Consider the following 15,623-nt stretch of genomic DNA (forward strand, 5'->3'; position numbering starts at 1 on the left):
TATTTTTAATACTAATGGATGAAGACATAGATATGACGGAGATGCCGGGCGCTAGTGCCCAGGCATTCGATGATGAGCAGGAGACCTCATTTACTAGTTCACCATTGAACCAAGAACTCTTGGAAACAACGGTAAATGATTATTACGAAAGTTTAAGAAGAGATAAAAACTACGTTGAACCACAGGGTCGATACCATAAGAATTTTTTTATTGATACAAAGGGTGTTCTACGCCTTAAGTCTGACCCAGGGGTTGACCTCTTTAACAAGAGCAATAAAAAACCACTGGCCTTGTCAACTCTAGCCAGCCGCCATGGTGTCGAATTTATCCGTAAAAATCTAAACACGAATGATTACGGTGGTGCAATACCTAAGGCCGTTGTTGAAGATCTGCAAGCTACCAGATCCCACCTCACCATTAGAGATGAAATGACACCACAGCGTGCTACAGAAGCCTCGGACAGCATAGAAAAACTGTTGAGCACCTACTGGGACAAACCGTTACCGGGGTTTGACTTTCCGGTAAGGGAACTGCGCGGCTTAGACGAAGCCGTGAAACGCGTGCGTGGAGAACTCGTGAACAACATGGGGAAACTGAACGAAATCGACGAGCACATCGCTAGGGAAAAAACCAAACTCAACGAAACTGAAAACCATGATATGAAGCGCCGTATCAATGAACGACTACGCGATTTAGAAGACGAGAGACGTACACGATTGGAATCCGCTTCCTCGAATCGTGAACAGCTTCGATCCCAGATCAGTCGTATTCGGGAAACAATCGATAGAATACTGAACGAGGATACAACTTTAGCCAACAGGATTCGGATATTGTTCCGGGAGCAAGGGATCACCATCGCCAGCATTCTGACTGCATTGGGTTTCATCATATCAACCCTGGTGGTGTCACTGGTGGGGGGAACCCCCACACCTGGCGGCAGGGGAACTCCCACTCCCACAGGCGGTGGTGTTAAAGACTGGATAAAAAAACTCGGGGAAGGCCTAGCTAAACTGGCTGGTAAAGCCGCCGAAGCCCTTCCCGGCATCCTGGGTAGCATCGTCTCGTGGTTGTTGAGCGCTCTGTCTAAAACTGCCATGTGGCTCAGTCAAAACCTGTGGGCAGCCATCGTCGCCGTGGCGGGTCTGGTGTACGTAGCGGCTAAGAAATCTTTAACCAAATAAGTCCCAAAGTTACCCCACCAACCACCAGGGCCGTTTTATTATCAATATGCTGCTGATAGGGGGGTACCCCCACATACATATGGGGGTGTGTGGGGGGCACATGAACTTCAGACTCCGGGGGTGGCGCCACTATACCCTTTTCATGTGGTGGGATGTGTGGGATATAGGGGGTGTTAATATCGGGGTTGATACCCAACTTTTGGTCCGCCGTGGCTATGACTATTTTGTTGTTATAACCCACCACTTTTTTTATTCTCAGTTGCATATCACTCGGAGCCATGTACAACCCCACGCCGAACACGTAATTGACTTTCGATCTGGCGTATTCTAACACGTTTTGGTAACGGTCGATGGCCCTCGGGAGATCAACTGGAGAATTGATAGCATCATCAACGTTGGAAACGAACTGTTTCTGAGCGTCGTAAGCAGTTCCCTTACCGAGGATGTTGGAACGCGTCATCGACTGCGCACCCAACAGCGCCCACACGTACGTTCGAATCGAGTCGTTCAAGCGTATTGTACCAGCACGAGTGAATTCTTTCGATGTTTTTGAGATCATTTTAGTCCAGGCTGTGGCTGCATCAGGATTGGTTTGCTTTATACAGCTGACATGGATCTTTTCATTCGTTGTGGGGCCTGTAAATGTATGTCGGTTTGGGTTGTATGAACCATCTTTAGAACCGGCATAATATGTTCCGGACCTGTAGAAGTACACGAGAACTATACCGAGACCATGGTTCACACCAGGAAGGCGAAAGTCTTTATTCGTTGGAATCTCAAACTCCCCACAAATACGTTCATAAGCGCGTCTATCATAGGGGTTATTCGTCATACTCCACGCTTTATCTTGGGGAAGAGGAGCACTTATTTCCTTCAATATTCGTCTCGTTTGATAATAAATATGAAACAAAATAACCGCCTTACTCAGTTCGTCTATACCGTAGTCTGGTGTCACACCCGACCCTGTCGTCGCACACCACACAGCAAAGTTGAGTTGGTTCTGCCAAAACTGCATTGGGTTTTGATTCCAGTTTACCACCGCCTGCGCGTTATTAACGGACACGACATATTTTTCAAAGATATTAATAAAGGTTGTTTTAAACCCCGTACCATCTGCATTCACCACGATTTTCAAGTGTGCTAAATCCATATTATAATATATAATTCATATATTATAATATGTACATAACACTTCCAGGAATAACGAGCGGTGAGGCCGTTCAGCTGACGCACGCGATCGATAACACGTCAGGTCAACTCGAAGTCGCACTCTGCGATATCACCTACCTACCGCAATGGACTAACATCAACGCCAGCAACAATAAGCTGTTCGTCAGTGGAACTCGCAGCCAGATAACTGACGGCTACTACAGCGTGTGCTCTCTAAACGACGAGGTCTTCAAACCCCTGGGAGCCGAACTCAAGATGAACGACTCAAACGGTACAGTGGTGTTAATCAACAACGGAAGAAACCCCTTGAGGCTCGGCCGACCATTAGCGAGGATACTCGGTATGTCTCCTGACGAGATAAAACCAACAACAACCGTCACAGGCACGAAGTTACCCGACCTAGTACCGTACCGAGAGCTGTACATTCATCTCGATCAGGTGAGCACAACGTATAACATTCAAGGAGGTCACCCTTCCACTATACTGAGAGCAGTGCCGGTGAAAACTGAGAAATACAACGACGGTAGAACCTAGTCGTTTTCACCACGGCAGTATAAGAGATTAACCCAGGGCAACATACCTGAGCTGACAATATCGGTGTTAGATATAAATCATAATCCTGTAAATATAGGATACCTCAGCTTAACGCTTCATGTAAAATGACCAGCGCACAAGGGCCCGGAGTTAAAAAATGCGTCAATATCGGGATCTCCGACCTTGGAGACACGCGCGGTTTCGACGCTCCCGGAGTAGATGGTACATCGTACGCCTTGCATCTGAAAAACAACATTTACAAACGCGTTGAAATCCCCTCCGGTGGAGCCCTAAGTGATATGATAGATACCACAAGAGCAACAGTCAACACTAAGTACGCCCTTGTCAACACCGGTGATAATAATTGGATAATATACCCATCGTTCGGTGGTAAACTGTTCGACTTAGACGATGTTGAGAGCACTACCGTCGCCCGAAACAAACCATATATGCTCGTCTTCACCGAAGATGACAAGTGGGTGTTGTTACCCGATAACGACTGGTTTCTCAATATTAGACTCGTCTCCCCTTACGTGTTTACTGATAACAAAGACAACCACCTAAACAAAGTCGTGAACAATGGAACCCTGCTCGTGGCTTATGTCCCAACTCAGAGACGTAGCGTAGTCGTCAGCCCAGTCAACACTATGGCAGCCCACATGCTATCGAGTAAACCAGCCATACAAAACGTGAAATTGCAGTTGGTGTCTGAATTCGAAGGTGTGGTCACTATACTAGAGGATCTACCGGCAAACTCAACACTGATCATCAAAGTCTACCTAGGGGAACCATCGGGGAATGATGTCGAGATCGTGAAGGGGATCAAACTCGGGTGGGTGAAACGACACCAGTATCAAGTTTGTAACGTTTACGTGCGGGTGGGTGTCGGCTCCAACACCAGTCTGCAGGGGGTCAACGTGATCGTGGAAAACAAGATATCACTAATCAATATCTTCCTGCCTGACAACATACACTTCATGGGTATGAAGTTCACCCCTGAATTATTATCAGAAAACCAGTTGGAAATTATATCATAATAGTATAATAATGACCAGTCATCGTCCCAACACTACGCTTAACGACCTAGGAGATACGGAGGGATTCGATCAGCCTGGTGAGGAAGATGAATTATACATCCTGCACTTCAAGGACAACGTGTACAGACGGGTGTCGTTATCAGATTTAAAAGAGCCTAAATGGCTGATCAACTTAACAATCGCCTCACCTTATATCACATTAAAAGAAGAAAAGTGGGGGTACATCTCTAAGATTAGGAATAACGGTATCTGGCCCGGGGATTTCATTACGGAGAATAAAGCAACAGTCTCGATAGATTCTCGTATTGGAGAAAAAAGTGGGTTAAGTTCTGACACAGAAAGTAAATTAACATTTAGCAGTAAGTTTTTTTTACCCAAGGAGCATCTTGATCAAATAAACTACCTCTACACAATCATCATAGAAGTCGTCTTTACGTATTTTAACCAGGAAAACTCCTCGAAAGGACGCCAAATTTTACCCGGGTTGACAATACACTGGTATAACGAACACGCAGGTCAATATTGCCGTATTGTTATACAACGGGATAACCCGGGGGGTCCTATAAACCGCTTAATAAGCCTCCCTGGGGTTTTTATTACAACAGAAAAGTCTATTGGCCTCTCACCTATTATCATTAATTATGATCTATCCCTTGTAGGCTTCAAATTCATTCGTGAAATATTAACTGAAACCCAATTAAAATATTTTTCAAAATATATATTATAGATGGGTCTGTACCCAGTCGTAGAGGAAGTAGCGAAGACGCTGGAAACCGTAGATGGGTTCCGCTTGAGGCAGTTATGTGATGTGAAACGTCAACTAGAACAAGACCGTGACACGCGGAAAGCACTATGTAAAAAATATAATAGAGCTTTCAATATCGTGGACGGGGCTGACACTACCCTTATGGCAACCAGCATGGGACTAGGGGCGGCAGGCGTTGGGTTGTTAGCTACCATCGTGGCCGCACCTATAGTGCTAGGTATTGAAATAACAGCTGGGGTGGCAGGGTTGGCAGGGTTGGCGCTGAAGTTAGTATCACGCAGACTTAATCGTAAGGCATTGAAACATGACGAGATCAGGGTTCTGGCCGAAGCAAAGCTGAACACAGTGAGTGAGCGAATTTCCACGGCACTCTCTGATAGTAAGATCTCAGAAGAGGAGTTTCGTTCAATCCTCTCTGAACTAAAAAAATATAACGGAATGAAACAAGATATTCGATCCAAGTCTCGTAAGTCTGCTATCAGCGAGGACGAGAAAAAAAAGTACATAGAACAGGGGATACAAAAAGCCCAACAAGCCTTTATTATGAACACCAAAGAGATCGTAGGCGGTTCACGTTAAACTGTTTCATCGATATAAACATGACATAGGGGAACACGAGGGCGATAGCCGTAAGCGAGCCACCGATCCTATATGGTCAGTCAAAACTTACAACATAGATAAAGTGGATATGAAAGCCGACGAACCTAACTTATACTACTTGAGGGGTGGGCCGGGTAGGGGGTTTGTAAGAGAAGAATTATTGATCGTACCGTACGGCACAGTGTTACCTCCAACCAATACACGGTAATAGGCACGCCAACCTTTTTGTAGTAGGGGTAATAGTAGCAAGAGCTAAGGGCCCAACCAAAGCCTTATTTTGTAAATAAGGCCTTGTAGAGACATTTCTTGAAAGTGGTCCAGAACTGTCATTCCCTATACTACTCATTGCATGTGAAATGCAAGATGGTGTAGGATGATCAATTGGACTCCAATTAGTTCTAAGGACCTGAATATTCAGTTTGCTCTTTCACTCACTTCAGCATTTCTTCCCATGCAAAAGAGAATCATGTTTTGTTCGAAGATGACAAAACAATGGTGACATTTCGGTATGGATTCTTATACTGATCTCAAGCATACAGTATAAAAATCTATATCAAAATGTCACCATTCTCAAAATAGAGAAGTTGATCATCCACAAACTTCTGTCCTCTCTATAAGAACAACTTCTGGTATGCCACTCAAACAAATCATGTTTTGTTCCTTGTAAATCAATCACAGATCCCTCATAAACAAATTAATATTTTGGACTAGACTTTGTCAGTAAAGTACAGATTCTAGTACTTTTATCTGGTTGATAATGTAATTTTCTGAATAAAATTGATATTTTATACTTATCCTGACTCATGCTTAATTGCTTATCTCTTCTTCCCTGGCGAAGGTAGTTGAATACCTGAAATCCCTTTAATTTCCCTTTTAAAAGAAGTGGACGTAAAATGCACTCACCCACGTGTAGCCTCCCCTTTCCCACACAATCGGTCAGCTGACCGACCATGCTTGTTACTCTCTCCTTGTTAATCACCCGACATGAGAATTATTGGAATTCAGCATGCCTGTGAGGTGCATCTGGGAGGGTTTTCGTCATGAGTCAGGATAAGTATAAAATTCAGAAAAGATTCATATTCAGAAAAGTACATATTTCTCCTTATCCTGACTCATGCTTAATTGCTTACAGAATCCATCGGAAACGGCGGTGGGTCAGGCCACGCTGGATTCTGCTGGCTGTCAAAATTACGTCCAATAATTTCCCCACAACGCGAACTTGTAACGGCAATAATTCGGCCCTGTTCTTCTAATATTCTTTGCAGATTTTTGGGGGATCACATCCAGTCGAACTTGTCTTCTGCAGGAGGCTTCGTTGACTGGAACATGATGACATCGAAAGTAACTAGCATCCTGCTAGTTTCTGATGCAACTAAATGTCAAGATATTGTAATCAAGACTAGTTGCGACCCCTCTTCATGTACAAGTGTCTCCATTATGAGTACAGGGTCATAATCACTCATGCTAGTCTGTTCAAGACGTGCGAATGGACTGTCCACCATTATGCTCCGCAGAGCATATGGCTTCCACAAGTCACGTGATAAAATGGGGTTAGTGAACTCTGCGTGTTCGGGGAACTGTTAGTTGCTGAGCAATGACGAGAGGCCCAAATGTCTCATACGCCCAAAAGCTGCCCTCCATTATAGTTGATAGCGAACAATTTCCATGCAGCGCTAGTGTAGAGGCCAAGGCTCTGACATCATGTGGGTTGGAGGCTCGCGGAGGTTCCAGTCATGCTGCTTTAAAAGGCTCTCAGTATAACAGCTCTGATCCACACTGAGATAGTGTTGCATGATACTTCCGTAGGTGTCTCAGTAGATATAGAGATAAATAGGCGCTTGAAATGTTGCCTTCTAGACTTGGTACGTGCGATGTATATTTTCAATGCTCTGCTATCTGCGAATGTGTTGCCTTCATCACCATGAAGCCTTTCTTCTTGGCGTATGTCTCAAAACGCTTCCACTTGTCGAGTGCGAGTGGATTTCTGTAAGGCTAAAGTAACTTTCCGAGTATTCTCTGTGTTTTAAACAGATCTTGATATGGTCCACCCATGAAGTCAGAACGCAGATGGGTTGCCGTGCACCTGTTTTTCATGTGGGGATGGACGAGAAGATTTTTCCAATCTGGTAGTCGTAGCTCTGGTTGTCCTCACTCCTCTATAAGTGTTGGAAATCAATGTCATTGGCCAGTAGGGTGCGACCCAATCAGTTGTAGTCGTGTCATCTGTCTGATTCTGTCGATGACCCTTGGTAGCAGCACTGAAAGGGGGAAACACAAACACGTTCAGTCCTTCCCATGAGCTGCTGAGAGCGTCTGTTGCCCAAGCTAACGGATCTGGTACCGGTGACACAAAGGTTTGGTGATAAATCTATTTGAAGCGATCCGGATGTCTGGCTGATTAGATGAAATGCCTCTCGATGCAGCATTCACTTTGTTGCTGATGGACAAAGCGGACAAGATAAGGCGTCTACCATGATGCTGCAGACTCCTGGTATGTGAGATTTATGGTATGTGACTCCTGGTATGTGAGATTATTTGGAGATTCAGACTGTTGACGATGTCAAGGAGTAGAGACGTCTCTACATGTAGTAGAGATGGAGATCTTGTTGACCCTTGTTTATGTAAAAGGCCCCTGTTGAGTTGTCTGTGTGGATCATCAGTAGCTTATCTCTCAGTGTTGTCGACCAATGATGGATCGTATGTATCACCACTTTCATCTCCAACTGGTTAATGTGAAAAACTTGATCCTCCATCTTCCAGGATCCTGCTGCAACCTCGTTGTATAGATGGGCACTCCATCCTTGGAAAGACGTGTCTACATAAAGATGGCTGTTGAATGCCGGTTCTAACATGTAAGTTCCTGCGCAGACATTGACTGGCAAGTCTACCATAGTGGGTATGGTCTCAAGATGTCCAGCGTCGTAAACCGGTCAGGACATGAAACCGTGACTCAGGAATCGCTGTCATCGATGTAGTAGTAGGTGTCTTCATCTGGTCATATCCTGAGGTGACGTGAGAAGACCGAGAAAACATTGTCACTGTTGTAGTGGTAACGGAGAGAGTAGAACTTGTTCTGATCATTGGCTTGAGTTTGACCCACCAATCCTCTGGGACAGCGATGTATTTTAACGTAGTGCTGGTGATCTTCATAATGGTTGTGAGGCATTGATGATGCCGTTGAGGTTGATCTAGATGACGACGCCCGTTGACTACGTTGGTTGATATCTTGCTCACTGGGTAGAATCAACGTCGACTCGTTGAAGACGTGTCGTGCAAGTAGAGGGACAATGTCTTCCCCAAATGATTTCTTCATCAAAGAATGATGATTCTGCGATGATTTGGAAGAAGATGACTTCATCTTCAACGACATAGACTTCTTCGACTGTGAAGGCCCTGCCTCTGAAGAAGATCTCTCTGCCACCTGGAGAATCAAATGACGCTGTAGACTGCTAAACTAGTGTGTAAACAACATCTTTCCATCGTTGAAAGTCTGTAAGTCGAATGTAGACGACTTCCCTCACTGGAACAATAACATCACATTCTGCGCAGGGCGTGGCGTTGTCTCCCAGGGACCAATCAGATTGTGGATGTGACATCACCGGTGTAGCAGACAACTGATCATTGTGAAATCTTGTTTAAATGGTGATACCCTTGCGATCATTCAGGCTTGTCTGTAACCATGCTGTTGGGGAGCACGTGTCTAGATGAGTAAAGTGCGCAAAAAAAACTTACGCCCCTTGAAGTTGATGTAGACAAACTGTCTTCCAGGCAGATGTGTCGAAATTTTCCCCCCACCGTCATCTCTTGTGATCGGAGGTGTAGTTTGCAGTGGTATGTTGTAGTCATCTCGAAAAATCTTCGTGACATATGCATCATTGAGAATTCCCCAGATCTTCCAGTAGAGTTGAAGACATCCACCCAATGGAGACGGCTGTACGGGAACGGCTGAGGGTGCAAAACTTCAGTCGGTATGACCCTGATCTTCAATGTTTACCTCCTCTTCAATCCTTGGATGCTCAGGTATTAGACATTTTATGTATTGCTCTCTGGACTCTGGAGAACTTGGATTTGTTAGTGTAAAGCTGACTTGTCTGCTTGAGTACCGTTGTCAAGGTGTTGATGGACTTGATCATCATGACTTCTCTGGAGTCTTGGGTGACCATCCTTGCTACCTCTTCAATCTTGTCGAAGAAGCAGATTCAGTAGTTGAGACGGTCCAGGTCTGAAGGGGACGAGTGCTGATGGCGCCTTCGACAAGCTTGGGCGACTGATGAACATCTTCTTTGTTGATGAGTAGACCTGTGAGTGCACACACCCACTCACACAGGTGTAGTCACTCACGTGAGTGCACTTGCCTGTGCAGGTGCACTCACTCAACATAGGTGGATCTCTCTCTGAACAGCGACAGGATGATAAGGATGATGGTGATCCTTCCTGAGCAGGTGTGTGCATACGCCTCCTCTTCATCCTCTGAAGTGAGTGCAGATCTAGTTGAGTGCTCACATGGAGCAGCAGTCGATGTAGTTGAAGATTGTAGTCTTTGTTCTTCTTCAACACGACCCTTCCAAGCTTATGTTGCATGAAGACATTTGCGTTGAACGGCTGCGTTGAGGGCAGTGATGGCTGACTCGTAGAGATGTCTGCTGCGATGACCATGGCTGCTGACAAAGTCTACGTTGTCTGACGACCCAGAGTTGTCTATGCCGCTTGACATTCTGCTCGAAGTGTAGCATCAACAGACGCTCATCGTTGATATATCGTTCCTGTAGAGGGACAATCTTGTCACTGAAGGACTTCTTCGTTGAAGGATGCTGATTATGCGATGACTTTGTTGCAGACAACTTTGTCTTCGACGATGATGGTGATCTCGACTTCTAAGGCTGCGACGGCCCCGTTCCTGATGAAGTACTCTTCTGTGGTCTAGGGGACGACTAGGTGGACCCAAGGCATAACCCCGAGGACACACCTGACTGGTAAATGGAATGAAATTCAGCAGTTAATGAAAAATATGGCTACCCGAAGCTAAATCATCTGTTTAGACATGACTAATAAAAGTCGACGTTGCCTGTCCCTCGCACACCTGTGAAAAGAACAAATTTATCAGGAGGAGATCAGCAATCAAGCATGAGTCAGGATAAGGAAAAGTTTAAGTTTTAGTTTCTTATTTATGTAGAAAATAAAAGGTTCATGTTTAGCTGTTCAGTTACTGTTGGGTTTATGCCAATTATTCAGTTCAACACTGCTCAACACAAATGCTAAGCTAGGAATGCTTCGATGTGTTTTGTATGACAGCCTGCACTATTCTTCATCACTGGTTTTTAAGAGATGATGTGTACTGATGGTGATGTCAGTGATGCTGTATGGTGGCAGAGCAGGTCAAGGAATAATCTCACTTCTTGTATGGATGTCACTAATAGAATCATTATTAGCCATCTGCGAACTCACCTGCTCCTGTCCTCCACCAGCTGATGAAGATAAAGAGACCAATAATGATGGCACCAATAGGGTCGACGAACACCACATTCTTGGTCTGTACAATCCCCACAAACTGAGCTGATCCTAAAGTAGAAACTTATGTGTATTAAAAACACGGAGACAGATTAAGATACAGACAGTTGTGGTGTGGTGTGGTGTGGTGAGGCGAGACGAGGCGAGGTTAAATGGTGATTTACATAACATTCAAAATTACTGCACATTTATAGCAGCATGTTTGTACGCACGTATGCAAGCGTGTATAGATTTACTAGTCCAGACTATGTCTGTGCTGTCAGGCCACAGTTTAAACTGAATACCCCACAAATTGGCCCCACAATAACACACATGGAGAGCACCATGCAGTTCTGCAACAAAACCTTGATGCATTATGGATGGACCATGCACCTTATTTCATTTAGCTATTCTCAGACAGTCTGAGCAGATGCACACAGACTGTAAGTAGTTCTGGACAGTAACTGTTTATGACTTTAGGAGGACGTTATTTCATTTGCCAGAGCATTTCATAGCCACCTGACCAGTGACTTAACTTACCAAGATATCCACAGACTATGGCGACTGTGTTGGAGACAACATCGTTACGATGATCCTGCATGAGAACGGCAACAGAACTACCATGGCGCCGATAGAAGTAGCACATGATGAACAACCCCAGCTTAATCACTGAAATAACACAAAACTACTGAACCTTGGAAACGTTGAACAACTGTTTACTTATTTGACTTGTCATTTCGTCAAAATACATGAATTCTGCATCTTAGATAAAAGATATTTCCACAATACTATAGCACTATGACTGTTTTCTTTGTCTGTTGATGAACATTGCATTCACCAGTTTTCCATCATTGTGACAAAAGTGTTCATAACACTTACCCTGGACAAGAAAACCCACTGACAGACATCATGAACTCTGACCTCCACATATGGTGGAGAGTCACAAAAACTGATCAAGAAGTCTGATCACCCAATATCATTTGTCCCCTCTTGAAGACCAATTCTAACCTGGAGGGACAGTGGGGTAGCCTAGTGCTTAAAGAGGTTCGTTTCCAGACTTTGGTACAATGTGTGAAGACCATTTCTAGTGTCCCTGACCGTGATACTGCGTAAAACTCATTCAGTCTCAGGCGAACCTGGATCTTCTAGGGGAGACTACTGTAATGGTTGCAAAGTCCCTTAGGGTTTCTTTTAGCATGAGGTGTCAACACAACATATTTGTTTACTCACCAACTGTGCTTGCTGCAATAACTATCGTGACAACATCAAACTGTGGGACAGTTCCTTCCTGATTGGCCAGAGATATGATCTTCTGTATGGATTCAATAGTCAGTTGCAGTGACGCTAGAGACATCACGACAGATAATATCACGATCGCCACTGGTTCTAACTTCGTTCGTCCTAGAATAGCAACACACTTGATTTGAGGTACTACTACTACTACTACTACTACTACTACTACTACCACCACCACCACCACCACTACTACTACTACTACTACTACCACCACCACCACTACTACTACTACTGCTACTACTACTACTACCACTACTACCACCACTACCACCACTACCACTACCACTACTACATTAATACCTAATGCTGATAGAACCATTGACATCTTAAGTGCACTTGGAAGAAAATTGTGATATAACTACTTTTTGTCTGTCTTCCTCCCTTAACCACCTTACTTAAGACCTTGTACTTAAAGCATTTGCTTGTCACAACGAACAATGTGTTTGATTCTAAACATGGTACAATGGTGTCTTCTGCTGTGACATTCTGGAATATTGCTAAAAGCAACTCACTCACTCAATCAAGAGCCCACAGAATACAAAAGTTGCCTCAATTTTTTTTATCTGGGTACAGTTAAAAGGTTTACATTTTGACCGTTTCTTTAAACAGAAATGTTGACTGACCACTTGGGTACAAATGAGGATTTCTCTTCTTCATCGTGCTGGACGTCCACCAGATTATAATCCCAGATAGTAGGTCAACTACAGAGTCTACTAAACTGGAGATGATAGAGATTGAGCTGGACAGTGCAGCTGCCACGATCTTGGCCACAAGCAGCAACTGCAAAGAGGAATTAGATCATTTACAAGTTATAAAGAGACTGAACTGGTCAGGGCTAAAACACTGAACTTACTCATTCATAGAATGGATTCCAAAGAAATCCCGCTTGATCAAACGCGACACACGCTGAAAGGTTACACTTACAAAATTTGCAGCAAATGAGATTTTGGACATAATGGAAGCTGTTTTTTGTCCATATTCCTGCCCCTCTGTGTTAGGCTGTCCCTGCTGCAGTGTCTCATAGGCGGTGATCAGCTCATCCTGAGCCTTGTAGTACGACCTGGAACAGCAGGAGGGAGCCAGTTTGTGTCATAGATCAGTGGTTGATAGTATGAGTCACAGTGAGTGAGTGAGTGAGTGAGTTTAGTTTTACGCCGCACTCAGCAATATTCCAGCTATATGGCGGCGGTCTGTGAATAATCGAGTCTGGACCAGACAATCCAGTGACCAACAACATGAGCATTGATCTGCGCAATTGGGAACCGATGACATATGTCAACCAAGTCAGCGAGCCCAACCACCCGATCCCGTTAGTCGCCCTTTACGACAAGCATAGTCGCCTTTTATGGCAAGCATGGTTTGCTGAAGGCCTATTCTACCCCGGGACCTTCACGGGTCAGTATGAGTCACAGAAATAGTTGAGTGATTAAAGAACTTGTAGAGAAGGAAACTGATGTAACTCCAGTTTGTAATGATACATCGAACTATTGATGGACTGCAATCGTTGAATCTCAAATAGCAATTCTACCATGACTTCAGTAAATACTGGATTGTGATTGGTTAATCAAAGTCATCCAGAGGTATATAATCACGTTATATACCTTTGATTTTCTAACACGTTAAGTATTTGTTTAAAATCTGAATAACACGGTAATGGTAGAATGGAGATAAACGTATTGTGTTGAAAAATCAGCGGTATATAACGAAATTATAATAGCTCTAAGTTTTGTATTTAAAACCTCACGCTACATGTTCGGTTTTAAATCAAATTTAGAGCTATTATAATTTCGTTATATGTCTCTGATTTCCCAACACAGTATGTTTATCTCCTAATTAATCAACAGTGGAACCAAAAAACTATTGATAGTTTAGCAAGTGACTTCAGCTGATAAATGTGCAGCGCAAAACACAGAGTACCAGATTCACTCACCCCTGTTACCACTTAAACATACATGACTGATTTTCTTGATCTGGGTTTTAAATTTCTTGACAATTATCAAAAAGGACTGAAACTACTTCAAATTGTTTATATTTTTATTTTCATAAAAATATTAGAAATTCAACTAAGGAAATGACTTCAAATGAGACAATTTAAGGAGAATATAGACTGTTGTCAGAGCATGGAGAATGACATTTAGGAGTGATACACGTAGAAGGTGAGAAATTAAGGGTGTCAACTTCTTAATTATGAGGAGCATGATGTTTCAGAGTATATCCTTACCAGATGGTAAAATATACTCTAAAACATTGTTTCCATAATAATAGAGAAGGTGACATCCATTATTTCTCAACTTTCATGGATAATTTGAGCTCATTTTTTTATGATTTTAACACAGACCAAAGGGACATAACTCTGTACTCTGTCTCCTATAATTCAAGGTTCTTTTGCTCATGAAGTCATGCACACATGTGTGGTTGATAATTGTATAGATCAATGTTCATTATATCCATCACATGATCACAGTCATGAACAAATAATATTACTGATTGTGGCTGAAACAACTAACAAAATGACGTACTCACCTCATCCTTCGTGTTAGTCGTGTGTTTGGGTCATGATTCACAGTCTTCTTGTCGGAAAACACTGACAGCGGGATTCTCCAAGAATGATCATCACCTGCACAAAGCAAGTGTAAAGTGATGTCATTGCCTGTGCCACTGTGAGCAACATTCAAGCATAATCAAACCAGCAGCAACATAATTTAGACTGGTCAAGGCAGACCAGTGAGGTTTACCAGTGTGCCTAGTTGTTTATTGTTTTATGCCACACTATGCAAGATATCTGACAGCAGCCCCAAAATACTAGTAACCATGTATGAAACAGACAATCCAGTGATTGACATCATGAGCATTGATCTATGTAACTGTGATATAATGAAAAGTTTCAACCAAGTTAGCAAGGCTGACCATCCAATGCTGTTAGTTGCCTTTTATGATATGTATGGGATGGGCCCAGTTCAAGTTACATGACTTTAGTCTGTAAATAATCAAGTCTGGACCAACAATCCTGCAGCTGTCACTAAGCAACCACAGCCTCCTATAACATGGGTCGACAAGTGAAGGTCCCGGGGTAGAATAGGCCTTCAGCAACTCATTCTTGCCATAAAAGGCGACTATGCTTGTCATAAGAGGCGACGGGATCGGGTGGTCAGTCTTGCTGACTTGGTTGACACGTCATCGGTTCCCAATTGTACAGATTGATGTTCATGTTGTTGGTCACAGAATTGTCTGGTCCAGACTCGATTATCTACAGACCGCCTCCATATAGCTGGAAAATTGCTGGGTGCGGCGTAAAACTAAAACTCACTCACCCACAATGGGTCACTAAGGACAAATTCTTACAACTGATGAGGTTTCCATTGGCTGGAGCAACCTCTGTCATCAACACCATGCTGGGCAAGGACAACTGGGAAGATTCACTGCTCCTCACCAAGCTGCGTTGTCGTGGTGCCATCCCCATCAACACTCGTTCATCACTAGCAGACTTGGGGATAAGTGACGCGGAAGCAGAATCCTGAAGACAAAACACATTAACAGTTTATTGAAGGTCCA

The 15,623-nt window shown here is 43.7% G+C and overlaps 1 protein-coding gene across 1 annotated transcript in view; it reads right to left on the reverse strand.

Moving 5' to 3' along the window:
• The window catches only part of LOC137268877 (uncharacterized), a 31,052-nt gene that overhangs the window by 12,290 nt on the left and 3,139 nt on the right, over positions 1-15,623 (reverse strand). The window contains exons 3-9 of the mRNA XM_067803465.1: positions 15,414-15,585; positions 14,595-14,688; positions 12,996-13,131; positions 12,695-12,851; positions 12,006-12,176; positions 11,316-11,444; positions 10,734-10,847 (exon numbers count right to left, since the gene is read on the reverse strand). Coding sequence (XP_067659566.1) covers positions 10,734-10,847; positions 11,316-11,444; positions 12,006-12,176; positions 12,695-12,851; positions 12,996-13,131; positions 14,595-14,688; positions 15,414-15,585 — 973 coding nt within the window. The remainder of the gene's footprint in view (positions 1-10,733; positions 10,848-11,315; positions 11,445-12,005; positions 12,177-12,694; positions 12,852-12,995; positions 13,132-14,594; positions 14,689-15,413; positions 15,586-15,623) is intronic.

This window comes from Haliotis asinina, chromosome 16, assembly GCF_037392515.1.
Source record: "Haliotis asinina isolate JCU_RB_2024 chromosome 16, JCU_Hal_asi_v2, whole genome shotgun sequence".
Taxonomy (NCBI): domain Eukaryota; kingdom Metazoa; phylum Mollusca; class Gastropoda; order Lepetellida; family Haliotidae; genus Haliotis; species Haliotis asinina.